This window comes from Borostomias antarcticus (assembly GCF_949987555.1).
Source record: "Borostomias antarcticus genome assembly, chromosome: 11".
Taxonomy (NCBI): domain Eukaryota; kingdom Metazoa; phylum Chordata; class Actinopteri; order Stomiiformes; family Stomiidae; genus Borostomias; species Borostomias antarcticus.
The window spans coordinates 10,738,096-10,759,249 of record NC_140244.1 but is presented as its reverse complement, the minus strand read 5'-3'; the positions used below and the strand labels follow the sequence as shown (position 1 = coordinate 10,759,249).

The 21,154-nt window shown below is 44.6% G+C and overlaps 1 protein-coding gene across 1 annotated transcript in view; it reads left to right on the top strand.

Annotated features, from left to right (window-relative positions):
• Positions 1-4,773: 4,773 nt before the first annotated feature.
• LOC311315391 (sodium-dependent neutral amino acid transporter SLC6A17-like) overlaps positions 4,774-21,154 on the top strand; it is a gene marked incomplete at both ends in the record, with an annotated part of 99,128 nt that continues 82,747 nt past the window's right edge. Inside the window, one exon of the mRNA XM_084446061.1 lies at positions 4,774-5,059. Coding sequence (XP_084302187.1) covers positions 4,774-5,059 — 286 coding nt within the window. The remainder of the gene's footprint in view (positions 5,060-21,154) is intronic.

Genomic DNA, 21,154 nt, shown 5'->3' with positions numbered 1-21,154 from the left:
ATTTTATTTACAGTGTCTTTCATGGCAGGTAGAGTTGGTATTTATTTACAGTGTCTTTCATGGCTGGTAGAGTTGGTCGTGGAGCAGCCACATTGAGAGCAGATGGACACAAACAGGCCACAGTGAAAACCGTGACAGACGGAGGTTGAAGGAATGTCACTGATAGAGCGTCCCACTGTAAGGGGAGGTGGCGGGGGCATCCTCCTCCTCCTGCTCCTCCCAAGATGTGGCCAGACTGTGGTCTGATTCTGTCTGCAGCTCTGTCTTCTGTGCAAGGGCGTAGGTTTGGTTCTAACATTGGTAGGGACCATATAACAGTGTAGCCTGCATACACAATTTTTGCTGGGGACGAGAGGTTAAAGCTCTTATATATTCATATATTTATGAAATTGAATAATACTAATACAATGTTGTTAGTCTACTGTATCACATCCTGCCTGCTGCGTCCCTCCACTCTCTCGACTTTTGCTGCTGCTGAGTCCCTCCACACTCTCTCTCTCTTGGTTGCTTGTGCGTCCGTCCACTCTCTCTCTCTCTCACGACTGCTGCTGTTTCATGCATAAAAATGATTTGATTAAAATTGAGATTTTCATTGGATTTTTAGACTGACATTCAATTCATAAATTGATATATCTGTCCATTGGGGGAGTAACAAAATACCAGACAGTAGGCAATACCAATTGCGAAATTCCACAATCCTGGTTTTACAAAGCTATAGCTAATAGCCCATCGGCTAGTATTCATTGCGGACACTTACGGTCATTAGTTGTGAGGACGCCATGATGTCCTATTCAATTAAATCTCTGGTGGGCAGCTAATGTATAATAATGTAATGGCTGCTGCTATCCTAATGTTACAGGATGATAGAAGCCATCTTAACAGTTCGCTAGCTAGCCAGCTTATATCACCGGTTGATAATTTGCCACAATGGAAAGACAAGTGATGTTAGTTTAGATAACATTAGCTAGCACCAACCTAGCTGGTTTTCATGTGGCTACTGCCTAAGGTTAGCTACTTAGTTTACCAGCAGCTAGCTAACCTAGCTAACGCTAACGTTACTTACAGTTGCGGAGAAAAAGCTCCTGATATCCCTCATCCTCTTCAGAGGGGGAGGCGACATTGTGGTGGGTAGCCTACCTAAATGGCTGTCAGAATCACAACTGTATGGCTTGCTGTCAGCGTCTGTCTGTAAGGCTGTTCTTCAGATCAAGCGAAAATTTGAAAAATGCAATGATCAATCTCAGACAAATGAGCCAATCGTGAGTTTAAAAAATATAAAAATAATACAGGGATGGCACATTCACAGTGGAGTAAAGGGGTAGGCTAACGGTCTAATATCTATAATGCAAAATAATTGGTACGGTCAAGGTTGCTTAAAAGTTGGTAGGGACAATTTGGGCCTCCCAAAATGTTGGTAGGGACATGTCCCGACCGTCCATACGCAAACCTACGCCCTTGCTTCTGTGTGACCTCTGCTCACTTTCAAGTCCTGCTGATTCTCTCCCAATGCAGTGACAGATACGTCCCTACCTCACACGGGCCTCCGTCACAAACCCAGAGGCCTCAGCTCATCTCCCACAGAGGGCACAGTCATCAAACCGTCTATCTCCTAGCTGGTTCGGTCAGTGCTCTCTCTGTGGGACCTCACACACATCCTGGTGGGTTCTACTGCTCTGTGTACTCATCGTTGGTGGGTTCTAATAAAGGCGGAGAAGGGACACAATCAATAAGTCATGAGCCCCTCTGCCTCTGATGCTCGCCTGCAGCCTGTGGCTCGCACTCACTTCCTCCATCCTGCCTGGGCTGAACCAAGCACTCCCTGAACGCGGGGGTGAGGAGGGCAGAGGAGGCTACTGTTGCTGCATGGCTTCATGGGATTAGGGGATTTAGAGAGGAAAAAGCCTCCCAAAAGTTAAACTCACAGAACTGCAAAATGAAATAGGACAGTTTGTGAGTTTGGGAACGTTTGAAACCAAAACATTGTGAGAGGGTCAGACAGAATTACCATGACGGGAGGCTCTCCTAATGTTCACTGAATCATGCTATAAAGTTATGTTTTAAATGTAATGTAATGAAGTTTAGGGACACCCATGATCTTTGTTGTACAGTAGTATACATTACAGGCATTTAGTTGTGTTATCTGAGATTGGACCAGAGACGTAATAAAAACATGCGATACACTGGAACTCCAACGAACACCTGGGACTTCAGCACCAACTGATGGTGTCTTTGAAGGTAAAAGCAAATTTTCAACAATTTAATGGGGTCCCCAAAACATCTCTTTGAGTATTTTTGCTGAAAATACCACTCAGAATAAGCATTCTAGCATGTCTCTATACCCCTCCGTTGACCACGAGATGAGATTGAGCGGATTGGGCGTTTTTTTTCATATGCAAATGAGCTCAGCTATGAGCAAGTCGGCAGGCTAGAGAACGAGGGCTGTTGATGGTGCTATGCTACCTCAAATATAGCTGGCTAGCCTGGACCATCCACATTCGATGCCACTGTGACAAATTTCACTCTCCTCTCTCCCTGACTAAACATGATACCGTTAGTTCCCATGTTATTATCTCCACGGTTGCATGCTGTTACTTCTAGCTACATTCGCTAGCTAGACACCACCAGGCTATATGACACCATTCGACTACAAACAATAAAAGCTAGATTCTGTAGGCTGAGGGAAATCCAATGATGTCCACTTCTCAACATTTGATAATTTTTAATGACCGCTCCATTGTAAAAACCTATTCACTAAAGACATTGTGCTTATAATATCCCAGCGCAAACACGCCCATTCAGTGTTTGCAGCTGAGTGCAATTTGCTGCTGTTACAGTATAGGAAATTACTATAAATACTGCGCATGCAGCGCATACAACTCGTATGCATATCATTGGACGATGGCAGACAGAAAAAGAAAGATACGATTTTCAGACCGTGAACTTGAAGTTCTCACGGGCGAGTTTCAAAAACATGTCTCACAGCTTTCCGCAAAAAATATCACGTCTGTAGCAAAAGATCATATTTAGGGTTTAATTTCCCAAGCAGTCAGTGCCGTTGGTGTGTGTAAACGCAGAAATACGGACTGCAAACGGAGGTGGAATGATTTGAAAAGACGACACACACCCTTTGCGCTTAAATAACACCATGTCTCTGAAAACTGAATTAATTTCACTTTAATTGTGTGAGGCAATTGGCGGTGATCTTTGTGAATTGGGCAGATTTTGCAATAATGTTCATTTGCATAGAAAGGGGAACATTCTCTGCCTATATTACCTAATTTAAATATCAGCTAATAATACCGGCGCAGAGAAACGCTATGACGAAGGCAACGCAGTTAACACAGTATTTCACCCTTTGCGAGGGCTTTGTGAATAGCAAAGTTTATTTTGGACTTATTTGCACAGGTTTTGCGTCAGGAAAAGCTGCGCAACCCTTTAGTGAATTCGCCCCACAGTGTTTTGCCAATTTCAGCGGGAACGTTGCCATTAAAAATAAAATGTATCCACTCGGCTCTGCTGTCCTTTGAGCTTGGGATCCGATCTGGGCTGCTTAGAACATCCAAGAACAAAGCATTTTCCATGTGAAGACCTTTTGCTAGCTAGCAGGGTCCCCGACTGTGACATAAAGTGACACGAGAGATTTGCATGGCTTGCAGGGACTGACTTTTTTTTCTGATGTTTTCATTTCGGCTGACCACTACAAAATGACTGGGTTATTTCACTTCATACTTTGTGTGTTAGTAGGCCCATCAGAGACTCAAGTGTACATGCAAAAACAATGAAAAAGTTAGTTTTGCAAATGTGGACGCCTTTAAGGCCCCCCCGAATCCCCTTTTGCTTTTAGCTACAGTTCTGCATCTTATTACAAGGCTGGCCAAGCATTAAATGGATAAGGGTCATGGTGTCAGTGATTGTGGGTCTGAAGTGTTACGTGGGTCCCTTGGCTCATTCTGATTGAAACTAATGGCCTTGTCAGAAACCGTTATGCTCCACTAAATCATACTTCCCTTTAAGTATTTGTGCATATAGTTAAACCTGTTGAGCCCAATATTTGTCTAGCAGACATCTTCCCATATATCAATAAAGAAAACCATCACATGGATGATATTTAATTTTTTTTGTGTGACTGTGACTTTGTTATATGCCATTATGATTGCATTGTGTACAGGAGGTAGATCAGGTCGTCCAATGATCGTAGGGTCAGCGGTTCGAATGCTGGCTTCGAATCACGGCAACTCCTGTCCACATGTTCAAGTGTCCTTGGGCAAGACCTGAACCCCATGTTGCTCCTAATGAGCAGACCGCAGCTTCCTTCATTGGTGTGTGTGTGTGTGTGTGTGTGTGTGTGTGTGTGTGTGTGTGTGTGTGTGAATGATTGAATGAGTGAATGCGAGGCCAGTGTAAAGCACTTTGGATAAGCGCTATATAAGTGCAGTCCATTTACCATTTACATTGCATTATGACTTATTAATAGGCCATTATAACTGTATTATGACATTGTTAATATGGCAGTATGACTGTATTGCCAGTTACATCGTCCTGTCCTTGCAGAATTTATGTGAGGTGAATGTCTGATTTCATCTCACTCTTACGTTTTCCTCTTTTTCCATTGTTTCTCTCTTTCACAGGACCAACCTCTGGAATTCAGCACTTGCTAGATCATATCTCACACCTAGCCTCCACTCAGAGCCCACATCCTACACCTCTCTCTTTCTTTCTCTCTCTCTCTCTCTCTGTCCAACCCCTCCCCCCTTTCCACCCCCAGCGTCCCTGATGCCTAAGAACAGCAAGGTGACGCAGCGCGCCAACAGCCATGAGCTCGTCACCGAGTCGGTGGCCGACCTGCTCTCCCACGAGGAGCCGCCGGACTACCACAGCAGCTCCCTCAACGTGGGGGGGCCCGGCGAGAAGAAGGGTCCCAAGCCCCTGGAGGTCCCCGAGAACGACGGCCGGCCCGCCTGGAACAGCAAGCTGCAGTACATCCTGGCCCAGGTGGGCTTCTCCGTGGGCCTGGGCAACGTGTGGCGCTTCCCCTACCTGTGCCAAAAGAATGGAGGAGGTGGGCTCCTAAGTTATTTGTTGCAAATAACTCCCTGTGTCTTGTACTCATGATAAATAAAGATCCTTGAGATAGTGGCCGATTGAGTTTGGTAGAAAACAGGACAAACTGCTTATTTTTTTTAAGAAAAAGATTTACTTGGGCTTCAGCATTAGATTATGCTCTTAGTCACTTGTTTAGAAAGGAGATACACTTGTGAGTTCCGGTGAGTATTAATACACTGACTACCTATGTTAAATGCAATTATTTTTTGTCGCTTTGGTTAAAAGTGTCTGCCAAATGTCTGGTTAAAAGTGTCTGGCGCCAGGCCGCCTTTGTAAATAAGAACTAGTTCTTAAATGCTTGCCTGGTTAAATAAAGTAAATAAATAAATGACTGTAATATAACAATGTAATTTAAAGCATTGCAACGATCTGTTGCGATGATGAAAAGCGACCTGCAGTAACACTGCTCTACGTTTTGTTGTTGCGTTTCCTCAGGAAGTTTCCTCAGATTCACCAGGTAATTTCCTGCTCCTGTGTTGTAGCCATTGCTCACCAGATAAATAGATAGATAGACAGACAGACACACACAGACAGACAGACAGACAGACAGACAGACAGACAGACAGACAGACAGACAGACAGACAGACAGACAGACAGAGATATGGATGGATAGATAGATAGATAGATAGATAGATAGATAGATAGATAGATAGATAGATAGATAGATAGATAGATAGATAGATAGAGATGTGGGAAGTTAGAAATGTCACATGCTGCAGCATTTCACCTCGCGGTATTTGGCAGGGAAATCCTGTTGGAAATCTCGTGGGATTTCAGACGGGTGTTATTTCGTTTTAGTGATGCACCACCGCCAGGTGGCGTCTTTGAGTAGATTTAGCAGGCTGGGCTCAGTGTTTTTCTCCTATAGTCTACGAATGAAGCATCATTAAATTTCACATTCTTTAATTTAAATGCTCTGTTGTAAAGCACTTTTAGCTGAATTTATCTGTATGAAAGGGGCTATACAAATAACGTTTAATTGTTATTATTACCTTGTTCTCAAACACGTTTTCTCCATCTCGATGTAATTTAATTATTACGAACACCTATAATATATCTAGGCCTACAGTAGCCTATCTATCTCGGTAACTGACGTCGGGTCAAGACGTGGTGTCTGTTAAGTCAAATGCGCAAAATAACAGTATTGTAAATATATTTGTTAGTAAAGATGTGGTGAACGTGAGGGTTTTGCGTTTTGTTTCTGGAACGCATTCAACTGGTAGGCTACTCGTAAACCCCGGAAGTAAATTTGAAGACAGGGCACCAGCTAATGTAGCCAAGTCTGAGCGCAGTAGGCTATATGGCTTCAGCACGATACAAAGAAAAAATAAGCTTGATCAGAGGTGTGGATCCATACAAAATTGAAATAGTCGCCATGAGTAAAGATCACTCATTGCCAATCATATCCGGACATTAACTATCTTGTGCATAGCGGCAGGTTTGACAGTGAGACATCAACCGATAATTGTAATAATGCGATTATTGAAATGGTCTTGTGAACGCCTTTATCTGATTTCCAAAATCGGGGTAAGGTCCATAGGACGATTGTGGGTTTTCATTTGCACATAACTATATTTTAATAAAACATTGAAGTCCGCCTGTCAATGACTTTCCCTAAAATTGTGTTCTGTTGCACCCCCTATTGTTAAATTATAAATGAAAAAAACATACACAATATTTTGTTATTTGAATGATCTTGAATATATATATATATTCAAGATCATTCAAATAACAAAATATCGTGTATGTTTTTATTTATTTATACCGGCCGCCAGCTGTTCAATGAACGGCTATAGGGAATGCGCAGTTTCGCGCTGGCTACAGCCTATTATATGCCCAGTTTCGCGCGCGCTATGTAGGCTATTATAAATAAGTATTATTCATTGGGGGAGCTTGGACTCGCTGGGGACTGGTGGAGAGACGCAGAGCCTCCCCAGACGCGACATCCTCCAGTTGGCTGAAGAGCTGCGCGCTCTGGCGTCCAAACAGCCACCTGCGGCGCCCCTCGCAGTGTCCACAGAAGAATACCCCCCAAAAAATACTTGCATGGTGAAGACAAGCTGCAGCAAGAACAGAACTGTCTACCAATGCATGAAGTGCACCTAGCTGTCTGTGAGAGGCTATAGCAGAGGATATGTGCGAAGTGTATTTGAGCTGCCGCCTCAACCGTGCGTATAAGAGCAGAGCGCATCATATAGCTACAACTAGTAGCCCATAGCCATTAAAACGGCTTATTGTTTTATTCATATATCAACTAGATAATTCGATAATAATGAGTAGCCTAGTAGGCTATAAAATGAATTCAATAGGGCAAGCCTTAAGTTGTAGCCTAGGCTACAGTACAATCACAAGACGCATAGGCCTAGCCTATCGTAAAAAGCGTTGCGTTCTCATAGGCCTATATTAACTTAGATAATTATTAATTATGCTCAGGTCATAATGTCCGTTGAAAATAATTCCCTCAAGCAGAATTTGAATTGTATTAAAATAGGCTAAAATTAAATTTCCACATATTCTGATTCCTTCTAGGTCTATATAAAAAAAAACTTTTTTTAATGTGTAGCCTATAGGCTTCTGCGATGAACAAAACAGCCACAATGTAGCCTGCTTAGCGAGCGAGAGGGCAGTCTACCATGAAGTGTATAACCATAATGTAATATATCTAGACTACATGCATTGTGGTATTTCTTTATATAGCCAATTGTTTCTCAATAAACAGTTAAGTCATCCTCTGAGTCCGAATGTAGGCTAATAGACCGGCAGCTCTAAATGCCTTCCCAATCAATGAGACATGGTTGTAAAAATGATGTTTTATTGATGAAAAGGGTAAAACTGAAAAACATGGAGAGTCATTGCATTGATCGATGCAGTCCGCTACCAGCAAACACTGAAAATACAGGTCCTCAATTTATTTAGATTAGACTAGCCTATCCAACTGGACCACTCCAATGAATGTTGAACGTAGCCTACTTTTATTCTTTAGGTTTTACAGAATCGGCCTACAATGTCCACACATGCATGCGCCATCTGACTAGCTCGTCACTTGCCAGCGAACCTGGACTAGACTATTGTAACCCCCCCCCCAAAATGCTTTTATATTAAAATAAACTGGATGAACCGGTTTCCTAGCCCTGGATCGTGGGGAGGGGGGTAGCCTGCGTTAGCGGGTGCTTTGCCATGACCGGCCATTGAATTCGCTAGTTTGATTGATAGATGGATGGATTAACGTCCAAAGTAGATTGTGCAAGTATTGTATAGGCCCATGTGTAAGAGATGAATGGCTGTAACCATGAACTCAGCCAGAGGTAGGCCCTACTGTAGATTATCAGCATTATCACCAGTCTCAATTTATGTCTCAATTTATGTATTGCCATTCATTTAAACCACCATCTCATCTAGACTACTTCTGTTGCTGCATTTTTACATTTATGCTTTCATGATTTTAGAGCGCAATAAACATTTTCCAGGATTCCAATAAGTCCATCCATTCATCCAACTTTGTTCTGAGCGCAGCGCAGGCTGGTAGCCTACTGTCAAAGCTCACGACTGATGCACTCCCTTAACACGTCTCGCATCCCCAGACCATCAAGAGAATTTCAATATGAAAGACCTTGGGATTCCAGGAGTCAAGGCCGTTTCAGACGGGGAGCGACATTCCGCCTGCGTTCTCGCTCGGATCAGCGGGGGACGCACGCGTCCTGCGCGCAGCGGGGAAAGCTGACTACAATTCAGCTCTTGTCGCGGGCGGGCGTGTGCAGCCTAGTTCCATATGAGAACACTCCTCGGTCCAATTCCGTATAGTAGATCAGCCTGTGTACTTTCAACGAATGTATTATTAGACATAATATCATAATAATATATATAGCCTTCAACGACCTCCTGAGCTGCCTGCCTGATGGTCTCAGGGCTAAAGAGACCGCGCGTCGTTTTCCTAAACATGGTTTTAGGCTATTGTTTTTATGTAGGCCTATAGGTTAAGCTATTTGTGTTCATAAGGTAACGTCATTGTAAACGAAAGTAGCCTATAGCCTATAATCCAAATGACTGGAACCAGGGGGTTTGACAAAAGTTAAGAGGCAAAATAATTTGTCTTGACTGCATTCAAGATGTATCTTTCACATTAAAACTACATACAAAGCTGGGAATGCTAAGAAAATTGCATATGTTTGCAAACTAAAACAAGTGAACACAATTTTACAATCGAAAAATGCTTATGAGACCATTATTTTAAATATTTGGGGCAAAAGTGGTTTCTCTTCCTGCTTCTGCCTAAGCCCTCCACAATACCATAACACAACGGTGTCATGTTTTACCGAAGGAGAAGTGAAGAAGACGGTAGCTAGCAGTAGCTAAAGCAGTTAGCTAATGTTAAGATCATTCCTCTAGCTGCTTTGCTGCTAATGCGAGTTCGTCTCCGTTCCTGCCCGAGAAACAGAAGTTGAACTAATAGCATCAAAATCAAAATAGCAACAGGAATCATCGTTGTAAAGTTAGCTATCTGCTTTTTAGCCACCGACAGCTACCGTTAATATTATGGAAGCTGCTGTCGTGAGCTAACTTGCTATCACGGTCTTATCGTGCAGCTTCACAGGCTGCTATTAGCAGACAGCACTAAAGTTGACAAAATCACACTTGCACATCATTAGAATTCCAACCATTTATATGGGATTTATCATTCAACTAAAGATGGAACCTGAATACTACCTGATATTTCAACCTGCTGCCATCAGTGATCGGCGCGTCTGATTGTTTGAGTCATGAATATCTTACGCAGTTACATTCCATGTAGTGTCCCAAAACTGTTAAATCATTCCCCATGTAGTTCACTATGAGTCGCACTCAATACATCCATGGTAATAGGGAGGGAGTGAGTGAACCATTTCAAACACATCTCTGGTCATCTCCGTTAGCCATCTTACTCGTCCTGATGCCATGTTCCATATGAGAACACTCAGCCTAATGTATTAAACTTCTACTTGTCCCGACAGTTAACAGATATAGACCCGGCGACAGTTACAGAGATAGAAACTATAAATAGATAGGCTTTGTTCGTAATAATGAAATTACAACCAGACAGAGAACAAGGAGTTTAGAACGGTAGGCTCATCTAATGTGCGAGATGAGCTACAGCAATGGGTCAATGAGTGGTATTACTGCGCCCCTATGGGCAGGCGAGCGGTGGTGCGGAATGCCGTAAAGCGCCTGTTAGAATACCGCGGGTCAAGTTACATTCTTATGTTCCCACATCTGTAGATAGATAGATAGATAGATAGATAGATAGATAGATAGATAGATAGATAGATAGATAGATAGATACACAGACAGCCTTTATTTAGACAGGGAAGAACATACTGAGACCAGCTCTTTTTTACAGATGTGCCCTGCTTACAAACAACACATACAGTAATATAGTAGCAGAGTACAGAAAAATACAACAACAGTGACAAAGTACAGGAGTACAGTGACCCCAGACTGCAGGACCCACATGAACTGCAGCTAATCTGCTATCTCCCTCAGGCCAGGCTGGGGCTGATGCTAACCTGCTATCTCCCTCAGGCCAGGCTGGGGCTTATGCTAACCTGCTATCTCCCTCAGGCCAGGCTGGGGCTGATGCTAACCTGCTATCTCCCTCAGGTCAGGCTGGGCTGATGCTAACCTGCTATCTCCCTCAGGCCAGGCTGGGGCTGATGCTAACCTGCTATCTCCCTCAGGCCAGGCTGGGCTGATGCTAACCTGCTTTCTCCCTCAGGCCAGGCTGGGGCTGAGTCAAGGCTCTACATTCACCGGGAAGCAGCAGCAGCAAGAGCCCATACCTCTAAATATAGCTGGGTTATTGATTACTACTGCTACAGGGCTATCGGTATGTGTTTTTGATAGCAGCTAGGAACATCTCCTTGTCAGGAGTGCATACCCATGCTTTGCCAATAGAGGTATTTCTCCTGTGGGTGTTTCACCTCATGGTCAGTGTTTAGCTTTAGCTCAGGATTAGGGATGTGCACCCCAACCCCTCCACCAAACAGCCAGCCGGCCTTGTGGTTATAGTGTCCTCCGGGAGGTTGGGAGTTTGATCCCCGGCTGAGTCATACCAAAGGATATTTAAAATGGCACCCAATGCCTCTCTGCTTGGCACTCAGCATCAAGTGTTTGATTGGGGGTAAGTCCCTGTGACATACTAACATCATGTCCAGGGAGTGTACTTGTACATCAGGCTGCTTCACGCTAAGGAAGCAGGAGATAGGCTCCTACCATATGGGCCACTAGGCTCCAGAACCTTGGTGATTGGCTACTTACTTACTCTGCCTCTGATTTAGTGCAAAAGGGCAGGATTCACAGGCTGTTTAACCGGCCAGCCAGCGTGGATTTTGTGACCATGAACAGCCATCCTTCACCCACTAATTTGCCTCCTGACAGCCAATTACTGTACAGACTCAGTAGAGGTGTCCTAATGTTGATTACATATCACTCTTTAGACCTATTTAGGGCTTCTACAGTCTTTTACACTCTACATCAGTCTTTTATTTCACCAAGTAGGCTTACAGCTACAAGGAGTTTGCCTTAAGTCTGTTGGTGCATGACAGTAAACATAGTGCAAGAACACGACAGGGTACAGTCTAAAAAAAATGTACAAACTAGACAGTGTCAGTGGGGCTTTCGTGCCTTGTTGATGAGGTCAGTTGCAGTTGGAAAGCAACTGTTTGAGGTTTTTGGAGGGGAGTGGTTCATAGAGTTTGTGTCCAGGTTGGGAGGAGTCTGCTACAATCTTTTCTGCCTGCTTCATGGCCCTAGAAGCGTGCAGGTCCTGGAGGGATGGCAGGTTGCAGCCAATCACCCTCTCAGCAGAGTCGATGACACGCTGCAGTCTGTCTTTGTCTTTGCCTGTAGCAGCGCAGTACCAGAAGGTGATGGAGGAGGGGACGATGGACTCGATGATGGAGGTGTAGAAGTGTACTGTACCAGGTTGAACTTATTCAGCTGCCTCAGGAAGTACATCCTCTGCTCTGTCTTCTTGGTGAGGGAGCTGATGTTCAGCTCCCACTGGAGGTCCTGGGAGATGATGGTGCCCAGGGTGATGGGGGGTGGGGCAAGGTTCTTTCTGAAGTCCACAACCATCTCTGCAAAACTACAGAGATAGCGAACGTTAGTGGGTGTTAAGTGCCCTTCAGATAGGTCGCGGTTTGCGCTGCGCTCACCGCTGGGTTCAGCAAAGAAGCCGCAGAGGACAACGAAGTTTAGTCGATTCGCAGAGGACAGCGCAAAATAGGCGGACTTAGCGAGCGGGACGACACTCTGCATTTGTTGTTGCCAGCAATAGCTATAACTAGTGTAATGGATTTTAACTGATCTCGTCAAAAAGGATTTACAACCTTCTCTTCATCCTGCACAGCTGTACTATCTGATGGTCCCTCAGCTAGACTGTCTACCCCTGGCCTAGTCATGACTGTTGTGGGTTGTTCACTCCAGCAGGTGGCGCCGAATCCAAGGTTGCAGGATTCTCCCTCTCATTTTGCCTGCGGTAACTGTGACACCGTTCAATCCAGTGGCCATACTGACCACAATGGAAGCATGAATCGTCTCTGTCTTCACTTCGATTATACCTTTTTCCTCGCCTAACCCTACCAGAACGCTTCCTATTGTTTCTCCGTCGCCACTCTGGTCGTTGTTGGTTCCACCTCGCATCAGCAGTTTGATTGTCCAGCTGTCGTAACTGAGCAGCTTGCAATTTGGCTGCACGCGCTTTCGCCTCTTGCAAATCACGTTGTTGAATGTGATCACGGAGACGTTCCGCATAGCGGAAATGGTCAACAACTTCCGCGAGAGAAGTTGACTCCCAGATGTGGCACGTCAACCTAACTTGGTCGGACAAAGAAGAAAGAGTGTTATTCATTAGCTGTTGATATTTTTGTGGTCATAATTCGCTTTGTCCATGCCACTGTGTGCGGCGAAGGCTGATTCTAACCGTTCCCAAAACTCAAATCATTTATTTGAGAAGGGCGAGGAACAGGATTTGGGCAGCATATCAGTGGGGCTTGTATTTGCGGTCCCTCCAGACTATCTCTAGCCATTTGCAGTTGTTCCAAATTAAACTTTGCCTCAGATATAGCTCTAGCCAATTCTTCCTTCCTGATCTGTTCTTGTTTGGTGTAATATCTCGTAGAAAGGGGCGCGCTTAATTCGTATTGCGGAGGCGCCTGCATGGGCGGGGAAGAAGGATCGGTTGGCGCAGAGGCAATACTGGGAGGGGATACGGCAGAGAGAGAATGGAAGTGTCTAATAATGGCGGGAGCATGAAAAAGGGGAAGAACAACAGCCTGGTTGAGTGGTGTGAGCACGGGGCAACGAGTCGAGGGGTAAAAATCTATGTCAGAGTGACTCAATGGGGGAAGCGGCGGAGACGCCGTCGGCTGTATAGTTTCTTTGTATCTTTTCTCTGACCTCAAAAACCCTTCCCGCACTACTGACTCCCAAATTTTAAACGCAGCCCAATCGACAGTATTACCACTTTTCCTCCCCAACTTGTTTTTCTCAAACGCTTCTAGTTGAGCCCTAACGTTGGCCAAGGCTTTAACGCTAAGCGTACCAGATGGAGACGGAAAACTGGTATGCTTATTCCATAGCGGAATCTGCCAACAGGCACTAGCAGAATACTTTAGGGCAACAATTTTAGCTGGACCAGACAAATTGACGATATCATGCGGTGAGCTAGTAGCGGAACCCATAATGCACAAGAATACAATCTAAAATAGCAATGAAAAGCTCAAAACTCAAATACGCAGGAAATAGAAACAATTTCGAAAGAAACAAATTAAACCGACACATTAAACCGCTAAGTAACTCACCCAGCAACTGGTCCTTTGTTGTCCCTCTGGCTCGGGCGGGATCACCGGGAGAGCGGAGTAGTTGTTGTTGTTGTTTCCTTTGTTTCCCAGACAACCAGCTATCCTACTGGAAATCTAGCAGTTACGATTTAACAGTGTACAAAATGTGAACAATACCTACCTGGATAATAGGCGCACTTAACAAACAATACAAGGCAAGAGCCGAAGCTCAAACAGTAAACAACAAAACGAACAACCCCGTGTAGGGACACGGAACACAAAGGACGAACAAAGGCCTACGTTAAAACAAGCAAAAAAAACATATGTGACAGCGGCTGGTGATTTGGTCCGCAACTCGGCAAACCCCGAAATGCGCTAGAGGGCAAAATAGCTAAAAAAACTTTTTTTTTTGTTTTTTGTTTTTTTTCGTATTACCAAAGTTGAAGTTGTGAAGAACCTACTTACTATAACAGACAACAGTTTTAGGTTCACGAAATACGTTTAATTAGTCTGCAAACTAAGCTCGTTTTTAGCTGATTTCGAGCCGGGTTTGGGGGCGGGCAGATCGATTAGCATGATTTGTTTTCATTGGCTATTGCTTCCGGGTTCTCCGCCCCCACCCTGCCCATAAGAACTGCACGCCGTGTTTGTTTACATTCAGTTCCACGTTTAACCATGGATGCTACAGCTTTTGCGAAAGCTCTGAACAAAGATCTGCTCAACGCCGCTCGACGATTCGACAATGGAGAACTTATGGATTCGTACCTAAAGGACTACATGGATGTTGACGATGGTACAAACTCGGAATGTGGTAGTGAAGATGAGGACAATGCTTCTGATCTCGAGCTGGAAGTCTACGAAGATGGAGAAGACGGGGATGACATCCAGGACATGGAAAGAGTTTTACGAGCAATCGATATTGTTACCGTGAACATCGACTGTGAAACAGAAGAAATGGACAGGATCAAAAACTTTGATTGCAAGTGCCAAGTGAGACGAAAGGAGAATTCTGCTGTGGCTCCTACCTCTTGCCTTCGCAAAGTGAACCCTGAAGTGGTTTACCGGTCGAGACTGAACATGGCAGCTAGAACTCCAGGAGAGCAGGACTCGTTCGTACACGCAGTTTTGTACGTGTTGAACTGTGATACAGAGATGACTGTTTCAACAAAGCAGGTGGCTGCCAAACGAAAGTTGCGTCGAACGACGTACCAGATTCACACGACGGTTGTCTGCCGCCAAGCTTTCTGCTTTTCTATAGGGTAAGCTATCTTTATACTATCTGTGCAGTTTACATTAACGTTAGTCGTTTAGCAGTAGCTCATTTCTAAACAAGTGACTGAGTCTAGCTAGCATAACAAATCTAGCACTAACTAACAAAGGCTAGCTAGCTAACGTTAGCTAACATGCTAGTTAGCTGAGCTAGCCCTTTGTTCCTAAACTAGCCAGCGAGGCAGCTAATATCTAGCTAGCTAACGTTAGCTAACATGCTAGTTAGCTGAGCTAGCCCTTTGTTCCTAAACTAGCCAGCGAGGCAGCTAATATCTATCTAGCTAGCTAGGTAGCTATTACAGAGAGAAACAGAATGAGAGAGCATGAGAGGTATGTTAGTCTGACACCTTTGTTTTTTGTTTTGGTTACAGCATGAGCAAGAACAAGCTCCAGGCCATAGCCCAAGACTACCAGGAGAATGGTGGACAAGTGCGAGAAAGGAAGAAGGGTCCACGTACAAACCGCTACTTCCTTAAGAAAGAGGACATTGAACGAGTTGTGACGTTCATCGGCAACTACGCTGAAGACCATGCCATTGTCTTGCCTGGCAGACACCCTGGTCACAGGGATTTAACTGCAAAGTTGCTGCCATCCAATGTCTCCAAAGCTACAGTGTGGCGGCTCTACAAAGATGCTGTGGAAAAGCTTGGTATGTAAAAGTTGGATAAATACATACTTTGACATCCTATGGTTAAAAACATACATATTTAATTCAATAATATCATACTAATAAAATATTATTTATTTTCAGAACACCGTGTTGTGGCTCTGGACACCTTCAGACGGCTGTGGAAGTCATTGCTCCCTCACATAGCAAGCACCAAACCCCGGACAGATCTCTGCTGGCAGTGTCAGAGCAACAACTATCAAGTTTACCGAAGTGCCAACCTGCCTGACAACGTGAAATCAGCCAAGCTGAAGAAGCAGGAGCAGCATCTCAACATTGTTCTACAGGAGCGGTCACTCTACAATGACATGAAAGCTACATGTGCCAAGACCTGTGAGGATTTGCAGCTCTCCCTTGGCCCCTCCACACCAGCCAGCAAGAAGATCACTATGCACTACAGCTTTGATTTTGCACAACAGGTGAGAATACGTTCATCCTATGATGAGTGTGTTGTGATTTGATGTGGTATGGTTAGGGTTACATGTGTGTTTTTGATTTTCAATGCATCTCATCTTTTCCTTTTCTTCCTATTTTTTCCTTTGCCTCTTAGGTTCACTTCCCTTCTGACCCTTTTCAGCCAGGACCCATGTACTTCTTGACTCCTCGTAAGTGTGGCATTTTTGGTGTCTGCTGTGAGGGAATACCGAAGCAAGTGAACTACCTGATCGACGAAGGGATGGCCTCAAGCAAGGGCAGCAATGCAGTCATCAACTACGTGCATCATTTCTTCAACAACTATGGAGTTGGAGAAACACACGTGGACCTTCATTGCGACAACTGCCGTGGACAAAACAAGAACAATTTTGTGCTGTGGTACTGTGCTTGGCGGACCATGCACAAGCTTCACCTGCAGCTGGACGTCCACTTCCTGATTGCAGGCCACACCAAGTTTGGCCCTGACTGGTGCTTCGGCCTGGTCAAGCAGAGCTTCAGGAAGACCAGAGTGGACACTCTGTCTGCCATTGCTGGAGTCGTCAGGGACAGCTCTCCTGTGAAGCACGTCAACATCCCCCAGCTTGTTGGACTGGAAGACGGCACCGTGCTTGTTGAATGCTACAACTGGCAAGAGCATCTGAAACCCTACTTCCGGGCACTCCCACAGATTTCGAGTTACCAGCACTTCAGGTAATTATCATGCATTAGCTAGTCTATTTAATCAACACTTTCTGGTACTATTTTATGTATATGGAGTGCCAGTACTGTGGGCAATAGTTTAATGTACTTTCTTCCTTCTATTCTATTGCAGTTTTGATGCAGAGAGACCTGGCATGGTTGTGGCCAGAGAACACCGTGATGCACCAGCAGTTGAGTTTCAGCTGCTGCGCAAGCCTGATGTCCTGCCCCCCAGAGAAGGTCTTCCTGTGCAAGCCCCACCCGGACTGGACATGGCCAGACAGACATATCTCTTTAACAAGATCAGAGAGTTCTGTTCTGATGAGGGACGAGACATCACATGTCCCCCGCCAAACTCCACAGCAGCTCAGAACAAGACTGTCCGCTTGTAGATTCACTGCAGATCATCAGGATGGATGGACAGCACTGCAGGAGAAAGGCCACAGCCTTTTCCTGTTTGTATACTGAAGCATTGCTTGTTCTCTTGCACAGACTTGCGCACACTTGCACAGACTGCATTGTTCGAATATTGAATACTGAGCCGAGTACTGTTATTACCTTGAGTATTGAGCTGGGGACTGTTATTACTTTGTTGTACACTTGATCACAATGAACACTATGCACCTTGTTATTACTTTGCTGTGCACTTGATCACAATGAACACTATGCACCTTGTTATTACTTTGTTGTGCACTTGATCACATTGAACACTATGCACCTTATTACTTTGTTGTGCACTTGATCACAATGAACACTATGCACCTTGTCTATACAACTGACTGTACACTTTAACACTTAGACTGTTGCCTTTTTTTGTACACTTTACTACTTATGCTTGTAATGTATATCATGTATTTGACAATAAAGAACGTTAAATTTGAACTTCATCTTATATTGTTCTTAACTGCATTCACAACACAAGATTAATACTGACTCAAAGAGTGTGGGATCATCAGTGAGAGAGCACCTCACTTGGCAGCCACTCTCAGGTAATACCCCAAGTTGACAGCCACTCTGACAGATAATGACAGATCGTCCAGTGGGGGAGTGGCTGGGGGTGCGGTTACCAGGCTATTGTTCACGCCCATTACCTGGCAGTCAGAGGTGTGCAAATGTTGGAGAACTTTGGAGGGAGATTTCTCAGCTAAGTTGATTTGGCAGTACTAGCATTCAAATAAGCATATCTTCTTCAAATATGTTCAGATTTCAATGTATGAGACCTCATTTGAAAGCTTACAATCTGCACTTTCATAATCTGTAAAAAACTGAAAAATGAAAATGCCTAGTTGAGGACCAAATTACCAGCGGCGGTCACATATGCCTGCCCGGCTGAACCACCAGCCTCTTGGTTGGAAGCTAAAACCTGTTAAGGCTACACCAACCACCCGGGATAAAGGGGAAAACGTTTCTCCAAGAAACGCGGATTGGAAACACCAATCACTCCCGTAGCTACATTAGTTGGTAATCGTTCTAAAACAAAACATCAACAATCACTTCGAAGCTAGTTGGCAATCGTGCTAACACGAATCATCAACAATGGGGCTTAAGCTAGTTGGCAATCGTTCTAAAACAAAACATCAACAATGAGGCTTAAGCTAGTTGGTAATCGTTCTAAAAACGAAGCATCAACAACAACGAGCGCCCTACCCTCCGGTAGGAAACACCCAACTCCCCCCGCGGGGCTTTGTTTTCAGAACACGCCAGACCAACAACACAATCCGAAACGAAAACAAGGCAAATACAACTCAAAACCATGAGAGGGTTCGTTCAAACGTACCTGTGAGTTCAAGAAGCCAGTGGAAGAACTGAGGAAATAATCTCAGCGTGCGCTCTGGCGCAAGAGAGAAAATTGACTTTCCAAGCCCACTATGGGCCGGCATGTCTGCCGACCAGTTCATCCACTGGAATCCCCGAAGCAACACAACAGGCAGTCCTCCCATTTCTTCATCCCCGTCGCCAATTGTAATGGATTTTAACTGATCTCGTCAAAAAGGATTTACCAAGATTCGCTCAAACAGGTTAAGTCTGGTTTATTGAGAAAACAATACGAGCGCAAGGACTTCCTGGACAACGCAACATGAGTGGTTCATCCAAAGAAGTGGCGCCTCTTGGTCAGCGCGGCTTTTATTCTCAAGCAAAACACAGGTATGGCGCTTTTAGGATGTGATTGGCTAACCCATTGCACGTCATATGAAATGGCAGGCGTGGCCGAGAATACAGACATGTGACATGAGAAAAGGCGGCAATTTCTTGGAGACAAAGGGACAAAGGATGGTTATTCTGGAGTAGACAGAGTTCTAGGTGTGTGTGGACCTCCTGGAGGTCATCCTGTAGGTTAGCACAGCTATGTGAACGGTTGAGGGAGGTGGTGAATTACAAAAGGAGAGAGAGGACAAAGGTTTAAGGTGTTTGGAATAGAAAGGTCTTGAGGCCAGTTGTAAATTCTATGACACTAGATATGTATTTGTCCCATGCTAAAAAGAGTGTGCTAGCACTAGCCCTGTTAGCAAGGAGGAGAGCACCAAGGAAGAGGAGAGTGTGGGTGCATGAAACCCTCAGGTCCAGAGAGCAGTTGGGTGAATTCAGGCTTGTGAAGGAGCTCTGTTTCCACAGCGATCGGTTCCAGGTCTACTTTCACCTTTCTGTGGAGCAGTTCGACAATCTGCTGGGGAGAGTCAGACCAAGGATCTTAAGGATCCAGACAAATTACAGAGAGCCAATTTCTCCAACAGACCAGCTGGCAATTTGTCTGAGGTGGGTGATTTATGTGAAAATAAAACAATGCCTTTAGTAGCCCAGGCTAGCTTAGCCATTTAGCAAGGTCCGCTAGCTAGCTAGCTACCTGTACCACTAGCTAGCTAGCTAGGCTAGTACTAGCTAGCTAGCTAGAAGACAAACTGGATTTGTCTTCCCTGCTCTGTTTAGAAACAATTAGCCCTTTGTTGTTGTAGAATTTTTTATTTGACTGATAATAGGCTATAAAACAATATTTTATTTTTAGTGATAGCATTATCATGTGATTAATTTATAGTAGGCTCTACTTGGCTACTGGTGATTGATGCCATTATCCTGTCATTGATTTAAGGTACCTGGCCACAGGTGACTCGTACACCACCATTGCCTCCAGCTACTGTGTGGGAATCTCCACTGTGGCAGACATTGTGCCAGACGTGTCCAAGGCCATTTGGGACAGCCTGGTGGATGAGGTTCTGCCTGTACCAAAGGCTGCTGATGGGCAGGAGATCGCCCAGGGCTTCCAGGAGACATGGAACTTCCCCAACTGTGTTGGAGCCATGGACGGGAAGCATGTGGTCATCCAGGCACCACCGAATTCAGGTTACCAGTATTTCAACTACAAGGGAACCTACTCTGTGGTCCTACTTGCTGTTGTGGATGCCAAGTATCTGTTCAGGGCAGTGGATGTTGGAACCTTTGGTTAGAGCAGTGATGGAGGGACCCTTGCTGCTTCTTCCTTTGGAGAAGCCCTGCGGGAAAACAGGCTGGATCTCCCTGGAGATGCTCCTCTCTCGGGTGCTGACCACCTGGGGCCCCAGTCTCATGTCTTTGTGGGAGATGAGGCCTTTCCCCTCAGGTAAGTCTTGGAATTGATTATAGAAGTTTGAATTGATTATAGCTATTATATGAAAACTATGGCAGCTCCACAGTGATGAAAAGCAAGGGCATCTTAAATGCCCCCCAAATAATACAAGTCTGCCCCCTAGTGGTTCATTTAGATCATCTTACACAGATTTAGATGGTTGACTAGTCATTTTCTCTGATTTGGGTCCTCTCACTTGTATAGCCTTTTTTTAGAATGAGTACAGTACTATTCTAACTACTTGTTTTCACATTTTAGTACAGCATTCTGATAAACTTTCTAATCTTTTATTATTGGTTTATATCAGTGAATGGATTTTTAGCCTGCTATTGTAGTGAGTGATGTATCTATATATTTTAATGTCTCTTTTCTTCTCTTTTGATCACAAGGAGGAATCTGCTGAGGCCCTATCCTGGAAGGAACCTCACCCAACCAAAGAGGACCTTCAACTACTGCCTCTCAAGAGCCAGGAGAATTGTCGAGAATGCCTTTAGCATTCTTGCTGCACAGTGGAGGCTCTACCACCGGGTGATCGGAGTAGGGGTGTGCCGGGAGCCCACTATTTGTATTTGTATTTGACAGCGAAT